We start from the raw sequence: 22,044 nt of genomic DNA, 5'->3' as shown, positions 1-22,044 counted from the left end.
TACACCTACATCAGGCAAACCCAAAGGTGAGACATTTCTCTCACAAAAAGGCTGAAATAATGGCGAGGAAAACACAGACCAAGTTAGGGTAGGCTATCAGGGTCAGAAGCAACACTTCCCTATTATTCCCTGGTCCATCAGGGAAATATTCTGAAGTTCATTTTCATAGACTCTCCTGGCCCTTTGTTTTAAATAATGCCACCACTTTTTCCTTTCAGTTACAGCATCAGTTACCTTTTTCTTTTTAAATATGATAGTTTCTAATCACATTATTTACCGACATGGAAAATAGCTCTTTTTTAAAATGATTTTTTACTCCAGAAGTCCCATGGTTAAAACAAAAAATGTGACACTCAAAAACTGTGCACTGTTTAAATGTTATTTTATTAAATATCTTCAGTTCAAGGTTTCATTGTAACAAAGCTATGAAGGTTCTACCAACATTCAGACCAAACAAACAAACACTAGCTAACTTTAGTTATTTCTATATCATGCAAAAATTCTGCATCAAATGCCTTCCATTTCCTGTTTAAAATGTGATATTTATAATATATATTATATAGATGCTTATATTAGCCCCATAAGAGAACATTAAGAATGCTAAAGGTGTACAGCTGTGTTTGATAATGGCCATACCAAGCTAGGGTTCTCATTAACTTAAAAGGAAACAAAACAAACAAAAAGAAAACAAAAGAGAGTTTGTCTCCAAGACTGTGCAAAACCAAAAAACCCAAGAGTTCTTTTCTTTTTAAATCTTCTCTGAAAGATGCAGATACTTAATACAGAGGGTTTTCTTTTCTTATTAATAATCATCGGGTAAAGAGACAAGGAAGATCAGACCTAAAGAAGGCATGCATAATGTTTTGTGTTTATCCTTTTAAATGGCATAATTGTAATCTCCTGTTTGCGCTCTCGTGACTTAAAAAAAAAATCTGAATAAAATATCAAAGCTTTTCATTTTTTCCACTTCACTCATTGGCTTAGTGCTGTCTTTAAAATGTTTTGAAATATTAACACACATAGTGTTTGCCCCCCATGCGTTCAAGCCCCACAGTCCTCCCTGGAGTGGTGGAGGGAGGAAGAGAAGAGTATTTATTCAGACAAACCTGAGAGATGCGCACGGTCTTTTCCTGCCTAACAGGTTAGCCGATCCAATCCTGGTGTGGGATAGCACCTCTCTGAAATAGGGAGCAGACAGCAATCTGGGGGAGACAGCCCCACTTTGTGCAACAGCTTTTATTTTCTGCATTCTGTTAAAGAGGATTAAAATTTCAAATTAACTTTCTTCTGTCCCGTAGTCTGTGCAGAGGTTGCCTCGCATTTCATAAGCTGTCAATGCAATCACGTTAATTTCCTTCAAGGATCCACAAAATGATGAGGGGTAGACAGAAATTCAGGTAATAGCCCGTCTCAGATTCTGTAAATAAAGAATAAGCCTGTCCTTCCCTTGGTCAAGACAAACTCTGTTACTGAAAGGGTCCACCAGAAAGGTAGTTTACTTCTTGGGGCTAGGATCAGTTCTTGGTAAGATCAACAAAACAATTCCACATTCCCTATGCAATGAATAAAGGAAACGGACTCCCTTTCCAGCAAAGAAAAGAAAGGAAGATGACTTGGCCCAAAGGACAAACATCAGATCACATGTGCTAATTCCCTTTCCCCTCTGCTTCATGAGGTATCCTCTAACACCCAGAGGCAGCACCAGGTGGTGGCCCAGAGTCCTACAGCTACGGTTTGAGGTTCTGATCTGATAGTTTTCTGAGTTACAACATCACTGTAAAAAATAGAAAAATTATCCAAATAAACACTAGGAAACATGACACTTACAAACATCAGATGGGTTATAGTGGTGGGAAGAAGCACCTGGCTGGGGCTGCTGGCTCCCACTGCTATTTTCATCGGAGATCAAACAAATCAAACAGGAGGCCAGGTAACCCCTTTAATTCTATGGGTGCATATATTTCAGTATAAAAAACACACGCTATTTATGCCTCATATAGGAGTGTATGTGCAAGTCTTCATGAAGAACGTAACACTAAGTTTCTTGTCTGCTTCCTAAGGAACACGTGTTCTGCAGCACTGTGGATCCCAACTATGCTACTAAAAAGGAAAGAAAAAAAATAGAAAATCCCAGACATATACCCTCTTTCCTCTGAAACTTCTGCTCTTAATGCAATGCATGTTTTTTTTCCTTTTTCCTTTTTTTTTTTTTTTTTTGTTTTGTTTGTTGTTGTTAAATTAAATAAGCTGGCTTCAAGTCTCCACGTCTAGCCAGGTAGTAGCTGTTCCTAGGACTTATATCTCTGACGAGCAAGCTTCTATCTAAATTATATTCACTTAAATCCATTTTCTTTAATCCCTACATCCACCATTAGTTTTAAATCAACATCCCGTTTTGTTTCTTAAAAAAAAAGTCTGTTTTGGGATCCAGCAGCCGAGCAACCAGCTTTCCACGGCGTTCTTGCTGTGCAGAAATGTAAGAAACTCAGGCTGAAGTCAGTCTGCTGGGCAATACGAAGAGAAGTGCCTCCTCGCTCACGAGCCCCAGCCTTCACTCTGGCTCCTCTGGGGTCTCCACGCCACCGCTCACTGACTGAAGTCACAGTTCAGCCTGAAGGCGATGTTAACTTCCACTGGGCTTTGTAGAACACAGTTCAGCCATCCGCTGCTCAAGCCGCCTTCTTTTTTTCTCTCCCTCTCTCTCTCTCTCCTTCACTTTTGCTTTCCCCCTCACTTCATTTCAGAAAGATGTTCCAGCTGCTGCCATTTTCTTAGCCCTGGGGGGAGGGGGCATGTTGGATAATCTGTCATTTTTAATTAGCATTACTCCTGTTTTTTAATTATTTTATACAAACAACATGTCTTTTTTTTTTGTTTTTTAAGATTTAAAAACACCTTCGTACAGCAGAAACAGACACGATGGATCCATGGAAAACAACAGAAAGGCAGCGCCTGGAGCATCAGATGCATGCAGGGTTTCGTGCATTTGGCTGCTGCCTGTTTGTAATTTTTATTTATTTATTTATTAATGTCAAAACAGACATGACCATTGCTGTCACTCAGGCACTCCAGAGCTGCTTGCTAAGAAGATATTGCCCTCCAGCTGAGTATCTCCGCAAGTTGCTGCAGTCATGAAGAGGTAGCATCCACCCAGAAAGGAGAGAGGAGAACAGGACAGAAGATGAAAGGAAAGAAAGTCAAATGTTAGCTGTGCACAATTCATAAAACAAGTTTTTCTGTAGGCTAGTTACTTGGTGCAGGGAGAAACTCTTCCTAAAACAGACAGGCTCATCAGGAGAGCTATGAAGGCAAGAGGGAACATATTTTCCTTTCCAGGTGACTCAGTATGCTAATAAAATAGCTGCTTGCTAAAATGAATTGCTTGACTGGAGCAGATCTGGGTCTACTATCTCATAGTGATGTGTGACAGAAGTTGAAGAAATTTTGCCAAAGGACTGATTAAAAAATCTGGTCCTGAGAAAAAGTTTCTGCCTCATTTCCAATTGGCTTTTGCCTTGAATAGAAGAACTACAGTAATTACAATTTTAAAGTCTTCAATACTTACATCCTTGGATTTTCTTAATGTCTACAATGTAACGTCTTTTATGTCCTGATCTGTTCTGCATCTTTTTTGATTCTGTGCAGTAGACTAAATCTATGATAGAAGCCTTCCTCAACATTTCTATGATGAAAAGTGATGTAAATAAGTTATTTTTTTCTCATTCCAAAGGCTTTAGTCTTCTAATTGTCTGACTTCCTGAAAATTCAGCTCTCTTGAAAGCTTCCCTGCTTGTAGTGCATTCGGACTGGCTGTTACTTTCTAAATTCCATCTGTGATCTCTGCAATTTGCTTATGATAGTCCACATTCTTTCCACTGCCATCAGTAGGGTTCAATCCCTCACAACATGTAAGAAAAGTTGCTCTAGGCAGTAAACAAGAAGCCAAAACTATACTAGAGTGGCTCATTATCAAATGACCGCATTTAGAAAAGCTTCCTTACCAAGTATGGGAGGTTTTGTTTGTTTGTTTTTTTTGCTTTTGTTTTCCCTTTGCTTTTAAATAGAAAATCATTAGTAAAAAGTTGCTAAGATTAGGAAACTTAGGTGTTTTAAAATGAATGTGATATAAACTTCAGCATACGGTGAAAGGAGGCAGAAAGATTATGTACATCTGAATAAGAGAAACCACTGTGCCACAGCAACCAAATAAGAGTCCTTTCTGGAGTATAGAAAGCAGATCCCTGATAGCTAGGAAACAGAAAATCTGTGCACACCACGTGATGCTCTTCCTCTCTGGTCTGCAGAGCAGGACCGTTAACTGTGGTCTGAGCACAGAGCTGAGGAAGCACTACATGTACAATGGTAGCTATGCTCAGGGGCAACCGTCTAGCACATGACTCTGGTTTGTTAAGAGTGGCAGATAACCCTCCTGAGTACAGGCTTTCACAGAGCAGTATAAGTTTTTAGCCTACAGACGACTGAAAATGGTTCTCTTAGTCAGCTAAATATCACTGAATAGTCAAGGTGTATGACAATGAATTCCCACACAGAGCACCTCTGGTGTGTGCACAATACTCTCCCCGACAGCCCATACCTGTGTATGATCCTCACTGGAGAGGTGCTGCAGGGGCTCCAGAGCAGTGGTAGTGGACATTCAGCCACTTGCCATCTCGGCGGTGCCAGACGCGCGTCTCTTCAGACTGCGTGGTGCGGGGCCGGCCTTGGCCGTCAATGTACTGAGTCAGGCGGATATATGCGATGCAAGCAGCATCTTCACCGATGACGTGGACGTGGGGGTTCAGGATGGTGGTGTGTATCGGCTTGCTGTTCTTCGACAGTACTGGCAGAACATGCAAAATCATCAGCTTAATTTTACCACTGAGAGAGGAACAGCTTCCCTCCCGTCCACCATCTTTTGTGGTCTACTCACCTCCAGCTCGGTTTGGGGATACAACAAAAATTGCTCATCATTTTCCAGGCAAAAATCCAAGCCTTTCCAATTCTTTTTCCTAGCACCAATCCTTTTCCTTTGGAACTGAGCCCTTACTATTGCCTAGAATCTCCATTTTCCTTGCTCTCACTTCTGTAAAGGATACTTGTTACTCTCAATATCAAAGCTGCTGCTTCTTCAGTTACAGGAAATGATGTTTTAATTACCAGAACATTGTTGCAAGAGAGTAAATGATCAGGAAATCTATAAGCTAGGTCTGCAGTAAATACAAACAGGTCTCAGAAAAATGTAAAACTCACTCTAGAACAGGCTTCTGAAAGAGACAAAGACTCTGCACACTTGGAGCACTTGAAATTTCAAATACTGAACACCTTAATTCACTTCTCAAAATAAAACTAATTACATTTCAGTTCTCATCTTGTGGAGACACCCAGAAAGGGAGGCAAACCCACTTTTACTGCCCCTGGCTGACAAAGTGATCCTTGTATCCACTTCAGGGGTTCATTAGGTATTAGATATCAGAAACAGACTAGGGAACACTCCAAGTTAACACATCAGTAATTTGTGCATAATTATTTTCATGTTTGACTATTCAGTGTATCTATCTCAAATGTACAGATTTTTTTTTTCTTTGAAAATACGATCATTCTTTTCCATTTCAGATCAGTAGAAAATCTGGTGCCACAAACTTTTAAAGCTCCTGTTGTCCATGCTTATAAATAATTTGAACCAGGCAAATGATATGCCTACAGTGAAAGGATTTGGGAGTTAGCATAGAAATTGTTGCTGGAAAAAGCTTTAAGGGAAAGCATGCTGTCTCTTATAAACGCATCACAGTCCATGCACAACCAAGTGCTTGCTGGTTCTGGTGGTCAGAATAAACAAGAGTAATTTTCCCCCAGAAAGTGAAATAAGGAAAATTAAAGAGAAGGCTGATAGTGTTACCAAATCTACCCACTCACAGTTCTCAAAGTAAAACTTATGGAAGTCCATTCCTTCAACCAGATTCCCCAGTGCTTCAGGTTCAAATGAGGTCAAACCAGGATCACAGATTTTTCTGCAAAGAAAAGCAGCACAGCCTTAGAGCCTCCATTTGTGCCCATTTACACAGTATAGTATTAGTATGGTATGTGAGCTGCACCCCACATGCACCTCACAGTTTCACTACTCTGAAGAGTAAGTGCCTGGATGATGGGGTACTGCAGCAATACAGGGTTGGTGCTAGTCAGCACTTCACACAAAGCAAGCATCTATGTTTCTGGTATACAAACTTGTATTTTACTCTCAGACAACTCTACTACATCCTAACTACAAATGATAAAGGCTACAATATACAACACTTTTTACTGTCCCTGTGTGACTCCTTACTCATATCCAGGGGTCGAAACATAACTTGCACACCACCTGTCAGAAAAGCATTTACGCACAAACCACTATGTACTTACGTATAAGCATCAAAGTCTCCATTGTTGATGGCTTCTATCAGCTGCTCTGTTATCTTAATAATTTCTTGTTTACGCACTGTGAACAAGGAAGAAAGAGCAATTTAACTACACATAAGACTTAAATAGGAATATGAGGCTAGTGGGTGCTTCCTATAAGCTATTTGCAGAGCACCATTAGTCTAGATCTTATAGGTCATAGACTGCTCCCTGCATTCTGGAAATATGCAGTAACAACAGCCATCCATATGAGAGTAGAGGGGCAGTGGTATGATAGGGGAATGGTGATCCCATAGTGCAGGGAGAAAGGAAATAAAGATGTAATGTGCACGAGACAAGACTTTCTAGAAGAATTTGAACCAGAGGTGTCTCCTGAATGACAGCTCTGTGTGCTTCCAGGAATTCTGACTAGTAAACCTGCCAATGTGAACCATCTGTCTGGCAGCTTAAGATGTGGAAACCCATCACTATAGCTGCCATACATAAATGGCCACCAGGCAGACCAGACCAATTGGAAAAGGACTCCCAGCAACCTGCCCATCACCATCACCAATACCTCAGCTACTATGAATGCTGCAAACAAGCAACTGGGACATGTAGGGATGATTCCCACAAACTAGAAAGCCAACTGCAGCAGGATGGATGGGTTGGACAAACAGATCCTAGGTGTATACTAATATGCATTCTGCTCCTCAGGCAGATCCCTATGGCAGAGTCCTTTTCAGCGCAAGGATGCACTGCCATTAACCCAACTCAGCATACTGGGCAAGTGAAGACAGCTGGCTAGCTGCCTTCTGTTGATTCAAGCTCTCTCTGGTCAGCACCTCTGCACCCTCTTCTCTTGGTCTCCTATAGCTGAGGTCTTCCTCTAACTTCAATTCCCTTTGAAGTTTTTCCACCTCCCCCCATACCACAAGTCCTTAACGCTACAAAGTTTGGTTTGGCCCTGCCGAAAACAGAACTTGAGTTCCATAACTGTAAGCACATCCAACAGCTCTTCAGACTTCCCCACAGTTTCCCATGAGATAGTATATTCTGCGCACTGTAGAAACATCTAAAAAAAAGCGCTATCATTTTGTTTGCTGTTTTCAAATAATGTACAATTCCTATCATCAAAAGTAGAATGCCTTTAGAAATCTAAATTGCAGGTGTCTGACATGGAACTAGTCACTTGGCTTCTCTCCTGCAGGCCCCTAAAGAAGCAAGCACCTTTGGAAGTCTCACCTGAGGTATCTCAGATGCCTACCAGCAGGAGCATGGTGTTGGAGTCCAACTTTGGATGCCATCTTTGGATGTCCAAGCCAAGGAAGCTGAATTTCACTCTAGTTACTAGATGCTAGACTGAATCCCCCCCACCCTGAAACTTTACCCACGTGTGCCTATCACTCCAGCTCTGAGAGAGAAGTGCAGTGGAAGAGCATCAAGATGGTAATCACGTTGGCTACGAAAAGTGTCTGCATCCACTCTGGAAATCCACTAATAGGACCATACTATTGAGTGAGACACAGAAACACCCTGGTTAGGGGACAGCTGGTTCACGATGCTAAAGAGCTAGTTTTGCCACTTGGACTGTATACATTTGCACACAAAAAATGACACGGAAGGAATGGATTAAAAGGATACAGTGGGCTATGTCTATTGGGAAAAAACATTTTTACAAAGCCTCTCATCTGGAACCATTTCCCCATGAAGCAGGCCTGCGCATTGCAGCCCTTCCCACACGCAGCACCCAGATGTGCGCAGTGCCTGAAGACAGGGCCCATGGGAAAGGTTCCACGTGGGACAAAACCTGCAGACCACAGCCCCTGTGTGCTCCTCATCCCAGAGAGATCGGCACCCGCTTCCCAAACGCTGCCACGCAGCTGCATTGGCCCTACCCTTCAGCCAGACCATGCCATCAGACTGTGCTCATCGGCTTGCTTTCACTACATGTCCTGAGCTGGAGCTGACACACAGAGGGTGAGCCACGCTTTCCAAGGAATGGTGCCCCAGGAAGGCAATCACGCCTGCTGCTTGCAACGAGTCCTGGGGCCTCCTAACTCACACGGCAGCAGGGCACAGAAGCAGTCAAGCACACACGAGCAGAAAGAGTGACGGGGGCAGCCTCTTGCCCTGCTGGGTAGCCTCACAGGAGGACCGGCCACAGCAGCCGGCCGGAGCTGCCGCAGCAGCTCCCGGGGAGCCGAGGCCCCATCAGACGGCGCAGCGCGCAGCCGGGCTCCCCTCGGGGCGGCGGGAGAGCCCCGGCCCGCCCGCCCCCGCGGCGCCCCCCTGCGGCCGCCGCCGCTCCCTACAGTCCCGGGTGCGGCGGGCGGGAGCGCCGCCTACGGGCGGCCGTGAGCGGAGCGAGCCCTGCCGCCGCCCGGCCCGGCCCGGCCCCTTCCCCGCCCGCCGCGAGCGGCCGTGCCTCTCGCCGGCTCCCAGCAGCCGCCTGCCCCGAGGGGCCCCGAGGTGGGGGAGAGGAGGAATACTTCACAACGAAGGTGACTAGCGTTAGTTGCACTACTCCACTACTGCTACCCGGCTGCTAACTTACACGGTGCACTGTTAAGTACAAAGGGAACTACTGGAGTTAGCAAGGGCTCCGACCGAGCACGCTCTAACTCCAATGTCTGCCCTGGGCTGTCCCAGGCAAGAAGCTTCTCTTCACAAGACTGTGTAGCTGCAAAACAAACGTAAGCATTACAATAATAAACAAACAAACGTAAACCAGAAAGCAAAACCAACAAAGAAGTACAAACGCACACACAGCCCCAGCCCGAGGGCACGCAGACTCCTGCAGCCCAGCCAGCTCGGCTCCGAGACACCTCGAGCAGAGCGGGGGCTCAGCGGCACCGCGGTGCTGCGGGCTGAGGAGAGCGGGAACACCGGGTGAGACAGGGCAGCACGAGGGTGAGTAGGAGATGCAAGCAAAGGGAAAGGCAGCAGAGCACCCCATCACTGCAAATCTCACTCGGGGAGGGGGGCGAGCAGGGAGATGGTGCTCCCCAGGGCACCCAGCAGGGCCTGCGGACAGGAGGAGTGAGGTAATAAGGAAACAGCAAGGAGCACTTCACAGCAAAAAGGAATCGAGAACAGATCATTTCCCTTCCATTCCGGCTCGGCAAAACACCTTTCCTTCCCACTGTGCCTCACAAACCAGCAGTGTGACATTCTTACAGCTACTTAAAAAATAACCAACAGAGAGGCTCTAACTGCTGCACCACATGAGACATGGGTGCTGTGTGCAGGAAACCATGGAAGGATGGCAGGAGGAGACAGAAGAGCACACCTGGTCCTCCCTCCCCAGACTGACCTGAGCAGAACCAAACAGCCTGGATGTTCCTAACTCACAGCAAAAGACCTCCCACCACAGAGTTAAACAGGAAACAAGTAAGGTGTGTTTGTAGGAGGGAGGCTGGGAACACCACGTGCATCCTTCTCCAACCTACCAGCTTGTGCACACCCTGTGTGCAGAGCTTTTCAACCACGGGCTTCTCTCAGAGAGGCAGTCAGTTCAGGAGGGATCAGGCAGGAGGCACCACAGCTGACTGACCAACCATGGTACCAGCAACTGAGCACCACAGTGCAATGTAAAGCACCGTGGAGAGAGACGTCCCTCAGAGCCAACATTGTCAGCAGATTTTCATTCTGAGCACCTGATGGTGGGTTCAGAAATGCTGCTTCCAGCAGCCTCATCTCTTCCAGAACACAACTGATGCAGGCATCAACAACTGCTATTCCCTCACACTGTTCTTCCTGAGCATCGCCCCTGCCCAGGGAGCTCCCAAGCTCATGCCAAGTGAGACTGAATTCAGACTCGTTTGCCCTGCAGCAGAACTGCTCTGCTGGCCCACCTACAGAACAGGAAAGCCAGATGTGCAGGGATTCCCCCAAGGAGACCCCGAGAGGCAGCGTATCTCCCAAGAAGTCTACATCTCACCTAGATGGAAACAAGGGAATGGAATTGGCCATTGATGAGGTTCTGTCTTTTCAAAAGGGTAGGGAAGGGTTTGGAAGTTTTCAGAGTGTGAAAGAGGGTATTTTGCAGGAAGGGAGATGATTTCTTTTTATTCTAGAGTACTGCAAATGAAAAAAAAATATATCAACATTCTGGAAGGAAGTCGAGGAAAGGAAAATTCTTGGGGAAGGAGAAACGGGAAAGGTAGGAGGGAGGGGTGAGAAAAAGATGCTGTGGAGCACTGCACCCCTGGACTTACTGGCTGAGAAACAGAGAGAAAGCTGGGACTGCATGGACTCAGTCTGTGTTTTGCTCTCACTGTGCCTCCGTCCTTCAAGCACTGAGCTGCCGTCCCCGGTGGAGAGAGGGGGAGCTAGCATGGCAGGGAATTAAAACACAAACACAAACAAAACACGCAAGTTCAGTAAATAAAAAAAGAGAAAGGAAATAGGAGAACATTAAAGAAACCACAATGCTGGCACAAAACATGCAGGAGTATCCTTAAGGGCAAAGCCAAGAAGACAGCTTTACAACATGGAACCGCTGTGCAATTTACATAGACACAGGGGGCTGCTCCCTTCAGCCCCACCACAGTGAAAACAACACAGCCTCGAGGCAACTGTCACTGATGTAGCACAGTGTCTCCTACAACACAGAATAGATCTGCATAACCTGTGTCTATTGAAAATAAAAGGTCAGAAGCAGAATTGCATGAGCTCTTCCCTGTTTCCAGAGTCATGGCTATGCAGAACACTGAGCTCCAACACCTCAAAGCTTTTGGTGCATTTAATCTTGCTTGAGTGCTTGCTTTACTTAAAACGAGGAGGGGCAGGAGTGGAAAAGGAATACTACTATAAAGTGAAGCACTAAAATAGATAGAGCTGGCCATGGCACAAAGCATTACTGTGCAAGTTTGTTCCCACCCAACTACCTTTCAAATATTTCTTTCTATTAAGATCGTAATATATTCTAACCTCTGCCAAATCTGTTTTGATTTGCAGCAATGCAGTCCTATATAATTCTTCATAGATTTAGTCCTGGCCAGCTGCCGTTGCTCCCCTTCCTAGGCTCCCCCTCTTCACAGCATTCATATTCCTGTCTTGCAGGACACCCATTGGCTCAGATGGATCCAGTATGAAAACTCTCCTGAACGCAAGCTTCCAAAGGAGAGGAGGTTCTGGACAATTATCTATTCTGGGCAGATACGCAGCAGAGATTAGGGAAACCAGTTTCATCACCATGCTACAAAAACCATCCAGTTCTCTTCCCTCAAAGCTGGGTTCTTAAACCACAGACTACCCTTCGGCAAAAAGGTGAGAGGCTGCTACGCCTATTATGCTACTATGCTATTATGAAGTCAGGTCTCATTTGAAACAACTGGTATTGTATAGCTCATTCAGGCACCAGCACACATTTCTGCTCCCTATGACTCCTCAGAAGAGAAGATAGCAGCTTGTGACAAGCTGCAGGAAAAGCAGCAGGAATTAGCCCAGCTGACTGAGGTGACATTGCTGCTACACCACAGGGCCAGCATTCATTTTTCCCTGGATACTGTAGTCTGACTGACTACAGGGAGAACAAGGATGCCTCTGCCTGAAAATGCAAACTAATACCATACCTGCCAACTGCATTTGCCCATCCTAAACCTGCTCATTCTGGAAAACTTTCCCCTCTTCCTTCTTTATAGAGGTCAGGATAAGGACAGCTGCTAGAACAACACCAGCAGATAAGGGACCCAGAGCTCCTTCACCTAGAGAGTTTTACAAGCACAGAATATTTATGATGTGGTCACTGAAAGGCATGAAATCTCTTCTTAGTCTCTCCCTCTACCAGTATCTCCATCAGGGATATGAGAAATCACTTCAGTTCAGGCAACAGGCTATCATCTTTGTCTTTGAAGCAAAAATAGAGACCCAAAGAGGAGGGGCAGGGGAGAGAAAGGTGTGTGCACATCACTAAAAAGATCCCCAGAAAGAGGCAAGAAGGGAGGCTGCTTCTTTCTCAAGTGAGCAACAGAGAGGTTTCAACTCCCTGTTACCTGCAGGGAATCATAAAAAGCACAGATTCCAAACCTCGAGAGACTAGCAGAGATTTTCCATGCCTAGAAATGGACTGGAGATGAACAGATTATGAAATTTTCAAGCAAATCTGAGACAAAAACAAATTTTTCAGGACAAAAAGGGTTTGTATCTCACAGAGGCCAAGTCAACTGGTTTCCCAGAATATTGTCCCACTGTGACAGGAATGGCAATGTCATTGCGAATTTATGAACTGAGTCACGTACAGAAATATGGGACGATAGTTCAGTGCAATGATCAAATCTCCAGGAACCCCTGCCTGCACTTAACTGTATTGGAAGTTACAGGCAAAACACCTACCTTTCAGATCCTCATCTTCAGTTGTGGTGTTACAGCTCTCTGTAGAACCCTGCACGGCAGAACAGAGCATTACCAGGCATCAGCAATCAGGAGTTAGCAAATAATTTGATTTTTAATTTTTTTTCTTTTTTTTTGGTAAAGGAAGGTAGGGAAAGCATAAACACATAGGCAAAAGTGGCAGAGCCAGGATGACACAGCGAAGATTTGGATGAAAGCAGGCCAAATATTAAGCAAAACTTGATAGCATCACTGCTAAACTTCTACACGTAGAAGCAAGTTCAAGCCATCCACGCAGAATTTTTATAAGAACAGAAGTAACCAAACTCTGTCAAGTGAGATCAAATGGGAGTTGCTTCTTTTTGGAAGAAGAATAGCCACAAGAGCTTAGGAGCCCTTCCTTAGCTTTTCTCAAAGGAACAGATCTCCTCTTCCTGAATAAATAAATGCATGAGCACCTGTATCTTATCTTCTCATCCAACCCACCTAAAAGTGGTGGTTACACACCACTGTAGAAAAGAGATGATGATATTTGAACTGTTGTCCCTACTCAGGCTCTTCTAGAGATCTACATCCACATGACACAACCCTGCCAGTCTACTGCCAGCAGGACCATGCTACAAACCAAACACCAGAAAGGCAAAAACTGAACTCAGACACACAAAGGTGAGAATGTCGGAGAGAAGTTTCTCTGGCAACACTCCCATCCCTTACCTTTATGCCATCTGTAGCATTATGGACAACAGTTGTTTGAGGCTCCTAGGAAAGGATGGAAGAATCATTAAACTCCAGCTCCAATGCATTCTCTCATTTGCTTTCACTCCCCAGCAAGTGGAGAAAAGGTGACTGACATAAAAATCAAACCACAAATTCCAAACAGCACACACGTGCTTGCGTGCACGCGCACACGCTTCCTGCACAGAAGGTTTTCAGAAGAGAGACACTGTACTAAAAGCTACAGTCACAAGGAGACAAAGCCCCCAGCACTCCCTGCAATTACCCCTGTTTGCCTCCAGAGAAGAAGACTGGCACAAATGCCAGACAGCAGCACAACAGCCAGCCCTCTGTGGCTGTTCATCAGGTAATGACTCCTCAGCAGTGTCTTCACTGGATAATGATTCAGAAGGTCAATGAAGGTAGGAAAGGGTAATACTGGGCTGGGGCCTTTGTCTCCTAGGTTTTGGGAAAGTATGCCGGGTGTCCTGTCCTTAAAAAGGGACATTCATAATTTCCTTATCAAACAAGGGTAAGCCAGACCATGTAGATGCCTTTCATCAGGAGTTGCTAAGGGAACTTGGCTGAAAAAAAAAAGGCTCGTTTGTCTACAAGTCTCTAAGGTGGGACCCAATTTCAATAATCATAATTAATAAATAATTTAGAAAGGTTCCTTCAGTATCAAAACCATAATGAACAGAGCCAGTGAAGGAAGAGCAGAAAATTATGAAGTGTCCCAAGAACCCTTTGCCCTACAACAAACAATGAGAACATCAAATCCCACCATTCCACCCCCAAAAAATTGCCAAATCCAACTCTCCAGTGACACACAGCAAAGAGCAGCTACAGACCTATAGGTGCTAACTAGCTCCTGCTCATCCCTTCATTACCAGGACAAGGCTCCAGGATTCCGCACCATTTCCTTCAGCTGCCATCTCTCTGGCAGGATGGCTCAGCAAGGACACCAGGACTGTGTTGGCGCAGTGATGTACATTAACCCACACAACTCTGTCACTCATTTCACTGCTGCTTGATCTCCCAGTGTGCTGAGGAGAGCACACTGTGCTGCACCTTAACTGCATTAGGCAAAGGGCACCCTATGAAGCCTGCTATACACTGCCTGTCAAACAGAAAATGCTAGCCCAGCAAGCCAGTTAGCTGCAGAGGACCAAGCACACAACTGAGTAGGCTAAACAGACTGTCTAAGGCCTCCCCTGAATACCCTTTGCCCTTTTCTTCTGTGGTGTCCTGAAGTCCACCCTCAACTCTCTAGATGTTGGAGAGTGGATAGAGCTGGGCCACTCTTCTTCCAAACCAGCCTCCCCAAAGCCAGCAGGACCAGCTGAACAGGACACAGAACTATACAGGGATGGCACAAGAGGTAGTCCAGGCAAGCTGCAATCCTCACATCCCACCACAGCTCTGCTCAGCACCCCCACCCCAAAGCCTGTGAGGCTGTGACCAGTACCCACAGCAGCACAGGGACACAGAACAAAGCCAAAACACAAGCTGAAAAAGCAGCACAAGCAGCACTCAGGGTGGGGGGAAGGAGTGAAGGGGAGAGGACAGAGTCAAAATTAAAACAAACAGGAAAAAAAAAAAGTGGTTGGGGAAGATACCATGGACGTCTGCACTGGGGGTGTTTCTTTTGCAGTGCTTACTATACTGGTTTTGTTGTTGGTCTGTGGCTGAGACAGAAAAACATGTTTTTAGTTCTCCTGCTGGGCAAGGACAGCAAGAAAAAAAACAGCATTGCTTCAACTCCAACCGTGTCTTACACCCCCCTCCTCCCCACCATCTCACACAAGAAGAGGGAGGAAGGAAGAGTGCTGCCCAGACTGCTGGACATCATCCTTACCTCAGAGGCAACAGATGTTGCAAGGGAAGTACCAAACCCCAAATGTGCATGGACTGCTAGAGCTATAAGGAAGAAAAATGGAAGGGGAAAAGGCAGCAGCCTAAAGGGATGGGGTGGAATCTTGGAAGGAGCACTGACAAAAATATTCGGTGCAGAAGAATGGGAAATGACAGAAGTCCCCAAGAGAAAGACTACAAAAGTGACAGAGGCACAACTGCCAAGGTGCTGCCTCAAACAAGGACAAATGGGAGTTGTGACTGAGAAGTACCAAAGTGCCCAGGAACAGTCCTAAATATGTGATGATGCTGAATCTCCCAGAGAATCTACTTATGTAAGAAAACACATGGTCAGCCCTCCAGAGAAGGTAGAGAAAAGGTGAGGTATGGTGCGTTATGTCCCTGCTGTGTCCTGAATTATAGAAACTTATAGGGCCAAAATATGGAAAAGTGAGGGGAATGCCTGCAAGGAAAAGTCTTTGCAATTCCCCAAGCAGCAAGTTCTCTGGATGGCACCTAGTAGTTTTTTCATCTTTTCCCTCTTCTGTTCCTCGTAGCTGTGGTTAAGAATAGAGTTTCTGTTTCCTGCATTCACACAGCGCAACAGTGAGGTAGTCACTGGCTTGTTACAAAGAAATGTCCCACTATAATGTATGTCAGTGCAGTTGGGAATGAACAAACTCTGCTTCAAGGAAGAAAAACCCATGCCCACTACAACATGCTTCCTGGCCCATAAATCCAGTCATTTTTAGGGGATGTAAGTCCACAGTTTATACAGCTGCATAATCCCTACACCAGGTGTATAGCACTCTTACTGTCAGATACCAGCAACAATGTCAAAATAACTACAAGAGCCTGACTCAAACTCCTTGGTCAACAAGTGAGGGTGACTGGAGCTGAGCTCAAACAGCAAAGTGACCTTACTGCAGTTGCTCTTTATTCCACCATTCTTGAGGAATGCAAACTCACACTGCAAAACAGGGCATCATCACCCAGTCTCAAGCACAAAGAATGCACAGTTGGAAAATACCTGCCAAAAGTTTAATTAAGTCAACCAGAGAAAGAGCCTTTGAGGTTGAAAATTCATACAGACCACTAATACTTCAGTTTTCCTTCACAAACAGCATACTTTGGCTTAGCTATCCCTTTAGGAGAGGGAGAGAGGGCAAAGAAAAGGATGATGGGGTAGGTGGAAAGAGTGATAAGTGAGAGGGAGAGACAGAAATGAGTGCTTTAAAAGTTAATGGGGAAAAAAAGAACATGTGACATACTCATTCCCCAAAACTAAGAAAGGAGAAACACTTCAAATTATTTATTGCCTCTTTCTATACAACCTCACATTGTCCTAAGACTTTGGTCTTCCAAGAGCTTTACTTCCTCCATGTTATTTGCAGCCTGATGGCACAAGAGATGACAGGCTGCTATGAGTATAAGAGAGGAGCAGATGGACCTGTAAAAATGAATCCCAATCTGTTTAGTGGCAACGGTGGTCCACTCATCCACACATCACTGAGGTTCCTGTATGTTTTCAAAACCAGTGATCCTAACACAGAGATCTAACTTCCAAACCTCTTGCAGCGAGCAAAGCACAATTTATTTTTCCTAGTTCACTGGGATGAGAAGATAGAGTTAGCATCAAAGAAGGCATACAAAAATGCTTTATACATGAGATCAAATAGAAAAAACATCTAGAAATCCACTGTTCTAGAGAAAAAAGTTAATAGCAGCTTCGTAGGTGTGGGATGTCACCTTACAAAGCACAAATCCACACGCACTCGGAACATGCAGCCTGCCCTCCAAGCTGCACTGAGCACTCAGTTCATCTATCATATTCCTCCCTGTCCAGTGATGGAAAAAGAGGAGCATATTTGCCATTCACATAGTATTCTACACCACAACAGAGTCCCAAGAGAATGAATAAGAGGTAAAAGACTTAGGCTAAACACACTTCATAGTTCTTTCTCTGAAAGAGGTATCAGATGTACTGAGTTTTCCACACATACTTGGGTATTCTGGCTTTCTAGCCAACTACCCTTCAGTGGAAAAGTCTGGTGTGCCTGACCCCAAGCCCAGGGTAAACAGCCAGCTTTTACCCCTCTTTCCCAGTGTCACTGGGCAGGCTGTGATCCTTGGTAATTCACAGCAGCACAGCTCAAATTAGAAGAGGCCAATTCACCTAAAAAGGTGCCAGGCCTTTCTGAAGATCCATGTAACATTATTAGTTTTGGCACAGCATTTGGCAATGTTTCCTGAGCTAGACAAGAGACAGACAAGACAGGCACAAACAACACAGGGTGCAAGAGAAAGAAAACAGACCAGTGATCATATCGCTAGGGACACACACTTCTGGCAAACTAAAGAATGTAAGTACCGATACATGGGCTGTCTCTGGTTATTTAGCCACCCTCACTGCTTCTATGTTTTCTACGGCTGACACTTACAAGCTTATATATCCCCAGCTGCTTTAAAACAACACACAGAAGGAATTTAAGTCCTGCTGGCAATGGGCAGATAGGCAAGGCTAGAAAAGCACAAAGAACTCCTGCCCTGGTAATTCATAAAGGCAGGGCCGGTAAAAAGCACGATCCAAGCATCAGATTTGCCAAGCAGTACTTAGGGATTACATTTTGTGTTTGCAGAGTCTTAAGCTATCATTGAAGGAGGAAGAGGGGAAGTATCTTCCAGACAGCAACGTAGAAATCATTCTGTCTTCTCAGTACTACAGCGTTCCTGTTCCCATCTGCAGTAGCAAGAAATATTTTCTGTTCTTTTTCTGTCTAAAGGAGACAATGCCATCACTAATTTTGTACTTCAGTTACTGTTCATACCTCAGTGTACAGACACAGGCGTTATCTAACAGGCTGTATATGAGCCCTTACAATATGGCACTGGCCAATTTTCTCTTTGCTTCCTTCAGAGTAGATTTGACTACTTTTGTAACATATTCTATAGATGTCAAACATCTGGATGGATGAAAAACAAAATGAATAAGACAGGGGAGGTAGTTATTGGGTATTTGGTCATGCTGGGATACATAAACGAGATCAAAACAAAAGGAAGTTTTGGATTATAAAGGCTCTGACAAACCTTTCCAATAAGAATGCTAAAAAAAAAAAAGAAGTGACCAGCAGCTCTGAGCCACCTGGCAGTGCTGTGCCCACACATTTCATCTGTACAGTGGAGCTCCATCAATCTCTGCCACATTTGGAGCGACTCCCAGTTTGTTCTACACTGCAGGGCTCCCAACAAGGATGACTGCACCAATACCAGGCAAAGCACCTGCTTTTCTTTTTGGCACCTCTGCAACAGAATGACAAAGCCCCATGTCCAGGCCAGGCACACACCTGCCCTGCTGAGCCCAGGAGAACAACTGCCTTTTTTATTTCACACTCCAATCAGACACTGACAGCAGGCAAGGTCGAACTGCATTTCCAGCAGCGGATTTTCCACACAAAATAGGAACTGTGTGACTGGCCGGGGGCCAGACGATCACAGAGCCCTTTTAGTGAGGACATGGACCTTTCAGTGCACAATGACTCCCCGCCACCTCCCCCCTGCACAGACATGCTATGTAGGGTGATGAGCACAAGCCGAGCGTGCATGGCATGAGAATGGCGGACGCACGAATCGCAGGCAGCTTACGGGAGGTGCTCACCATCAAATGCACACTGGAGCTCGACTTCCTTTTCTGGACACACCATTGAGAGAGGGAAAGAGAAGGGAAGAAAGGAGATGAGAAGAAAAGCACAGAAACTATTCACACATTAGTGTGCCAGCGAGGGCCCCCCTGCCAATAATGCTCCCCTAGGGCAGGTATAAGCAGCAGCAGAAAGGCACAGGCACACAGCAAGGTGCAGTCAGAAGTTGAAGAGCACTGCTACACACCAGGGGAAAGGGCAGGGTGGAAGACTCCCATCCACTCAAACACTGAAGTCAAAGCATAGGTGCCCCATACACTGATAAAAGGAGAGAAGAGGGAGGAATATATATGTACAAGACATGGGATGCGAGGGGAGTCTTTCCCATGCGCTTTCCCATTTCAGAAAAATGTGCAGCTTGCCCAGCAACACTGAAGAAGTGAGCAGTAAACCTCCAGTCATTCACATCATATAAGAAGCCAAGGGTGTGTTTGCAACTAGACTGAGGGAGTGGGAAGGAGACCACAGTGGGAGAGGTGTCCCAAAGGCTTCAGGAAAAAGGGGAAACTTTTGTGCATAGCAGCAGAAAGGATCCCTTACAAAGAAATTAGGGCTGACTGGAGAGGCAAGATGCACCCATGCTCAGAGGAAAAACAAGAAAGGCAAAAAGGCACTCAACAGCCAGAACACCTTGCACTCTCAGATACTGGGAGAACAAACAGTGAGCAGTGCTCAAGCACTACCCAGCTTTCCAGGAATTTATTCTTGCTCAAAAGACATCTTCAGTCATCTTCAACGACTCCTTCACACCAAACATCACTTTCCAGTAAACCAAGATCAGCATGCATTTCTCTGCTCTTTCATGACACTCTCAGTGTTCCACTCTGTCCACACCATATCTGGCAGGTCTCAGCATTACAGTTTCTCACCCCCATCAACTCTGCATAAACTTTCCATCTGCTACTCTCCTTCGGTGCTATGTAAGCTTTGAAGCCCATGATTTGTTGATTGATCTTCCACTTCATGGAGGAAACATAGGGCTTGCCATTCATTATCTGCCTTACAGCCTTCTGATTGATTCCATTTCCTTTTAAGTCGTTTTAACTTCTCCACAAGTGTTCCCTCAAGCTGGAGCTAAGATGGGATGTACCACCAGCACATGAATACAAAGCTCAGACTACTACAAATTCAGAGGAATCCTTGTTTCCAGTCACAACAGGGAATTCATGACTGGGAAAAGATGAAATTCACACCAACTGAGAAACTGCTTCAAAACTTGAGTTATTTTTAATGTATCCTATAAGTTGTAGCAGACAGAGACACTGCAGGGAAACTTTTCTGTAGGAAGATAGCTTTACTTGATGTTTCAGTAGATTTCCAGTGAGTTACAGAAACAAGAAAAGGAGTGGAAAATGCTGAGAGAACCAAAAGTTCTTCATAGAGGGAGAATCAACTAATCCATACAGAACACAATCACCCTCCTATTTCTCTTCTTTGGAACTAAAGGCAAAAATAACACTGACACAGCTTGAAACAGAAATCTCTGCAGAGCAGAATTTAATTAAAGTACAACCTAAATTTAAATCAGCATTGGTCTATTAACGTGATATCTCAGAAAGCACATCATTTCCGACTAGGTGGTGAGTCAGGAGACCAGAGTATGCAAGTGCTATTACAACTCAGGACAGGCTGGACAACGCCAGCACCAGGCACTGACATTAAGTGTTAAAGTATCGAAACATAGTTAAGTTAAAATAAAAAAATGAAAGTTTCTAACAGCAAACCGGTCTCACAGTTCCCTCTGTAAGGGCAGGCTGTGCCATCTTTCCAAGACCAGATGAGTAAAACTTACTTATCTTCTTGCAGTGTGACTGTAACTTAGGAAGAAAATAATATAACAGAAGCTTGCTTACTAATAGGTCTCTCTCCATGACAGCTACATCTCTAAGTGTTTTTAGGCAATACAGAGACATCGTAAGAGTAGAAAAAAAAATTTAAAGAAAGAGATCTAGCTTATAGTTAAGTACTTCACTGATCACTTGAAAGATTTCCCTGAATCTAAGTAGCAAAACATTCTCCCAAATTGCTATGGGTAACATTTTCCTCTCAAACCCAGGTATTTTTTATTTGTGTTAAATTCCCGTGGTCACTTCATAAAAAAGAAACAGATTCTCTACAATTAAATTTAAAGAATCTCTCTTTAGGTAACAATAAGCTCAAGTCAGCAGATGACAGAACATACCCCAAAGAATCACTGCCTCTTCAGCATAGCTGCAATACTAGAAAGAAGCATAAAATCTTCTGAGCACCTACAGAAAACACAACGCATACTAGAAGATGCTAAAGGAAGTACAGTCATTCCAGTAAAGATTCCACTCAGTTCTACGCCCTTAACAAGGATATATTTTTACAATAGCTTTTTGCATTCCAGCATTTGCTATTTTCATGCAGTTCCCCTCCACTCTGAAACAATTTATATATTTGTATATTTATATATATACAGATTTATATATTTGTATATTTGTTAAAATATCACTCTTGTTCTAATTCACAAAATGAAAAATCATTTCAGGACTCAGTGTAAACTCAAAGTTGATCAGTGAGAGGCAGCCTGAACTAGCAGCTGTGGGGGCCTATTTCCACCTTCACTTTAGTCTTTCTGTGTGATGCTGAGTGGATCATTTTGTCTCTGTGAATCCATTTTTTCTCCTGCCCTTTGTCAGCTTGTCTATTTAAACTGTAAGCTAAGAGGCAGGGATTTTCTGCTTAGGCATCAATACAGTGCTAAGCACACTGGACCCTTGATCTCAGCTGGAGTTTCTAGGCATTACAACAATACGGTACAAAGAGTGAATGCATCAAAGGTGCATAGAATGTCTTATTGAATGTCAGGACTTAAACAGACCTGAAGTGCTCACTCTGAGCATTTTGTATAATGCTATTCAGCATAAAACTGGTGTTCAGGTGAACTTGGGTTCTCCTCATTTAGCTTCAATGTAACAATTTCATTTAAACAGTATGGTTTCAAGATCAAGATGTACAATACACAGACAGAAATAGGAGCTTTAACTCGTGTTGATCACCACAGGGATGTTACTTGACCCCTACAGATTTCAAGATAGATCATTTT

General features: G+C 44.4%; 1 protein-coding gene across 17 annotated transcripts in view; it reads right to left on the bottom strand.

Annotated features, from left to right (window-relative positions):
• Positions 1-365: 365 nt before the first annotated feature.
• CAMK2G (calcium/calmodulin dependent protein kinase II gamma) overlaps positions 366-22,044 on the bottom strand; it is a 123,363-nt gene continuing 101,684 nt past the window's right edge. For 2 of the 17 annotated variants that reach the window (XM_090145009.1, XM_090145016.1), the window contains exons 14-21: positions 18,932-18,964; positions 13,423-13,467; positions 12,712-12,760; positions 10,593-10,706; positions 6,397-6,472; positions 5,914-6,008; positions 4,595-4,840; positions 366-3,123 (exon numbers count right to left, since the gene is read on the bottom strand). In XM_090145009.1, the coding sequence (XP_090001135.1) occupies positions 4,608-4,840; positions 5,914-6,008; positions 6,397-6,472; positions 10,593-10,706; positions 12,712-12,760; positions 13,423-13,467; positions 18,932-18,964 (645 nt within the window). In that variant the 3' untranslated portion in view covers positions 366-3,123; positions 4,595-4,607. Of the gene's footprint in view, positions 3,124-4,594; positions 4,841-5,913; positions 6,009-6,396; positions 6,473-8,929; positions 9,056-10,592; positions 10,707-12,711; positions 12,761-13,422; positions 13,468-15,041; positions 15,111-18,931; positions 18,965-22,044 lie in introns of all 17 variants that reach the window. The other 15 variants (XM_090145008.1, XM_031603007.2, XM_090145010.1 and 12 more) reach the window with 10 other exon arrangements.

Source organism: Phasianus colchicus, chromosome 8 (genome assembly GCF_987193195.1).
Source record: "Phasianus colchicus chromosome 8, bPhaCol1.hap1.1, whole genome shotgun sequence".
Classification (NCBI taxonomy): domain Eukaryota; kingdom Metazoa; phylum Chordata; class Aves; order Galliformes; family Phasianidae; genus Phasianus; species Phasianus colchicus.
Note: the sequence above shows the minus strand (reverse complement) of the source record. Positions and strands in the feature narration are given on the sequence as shown.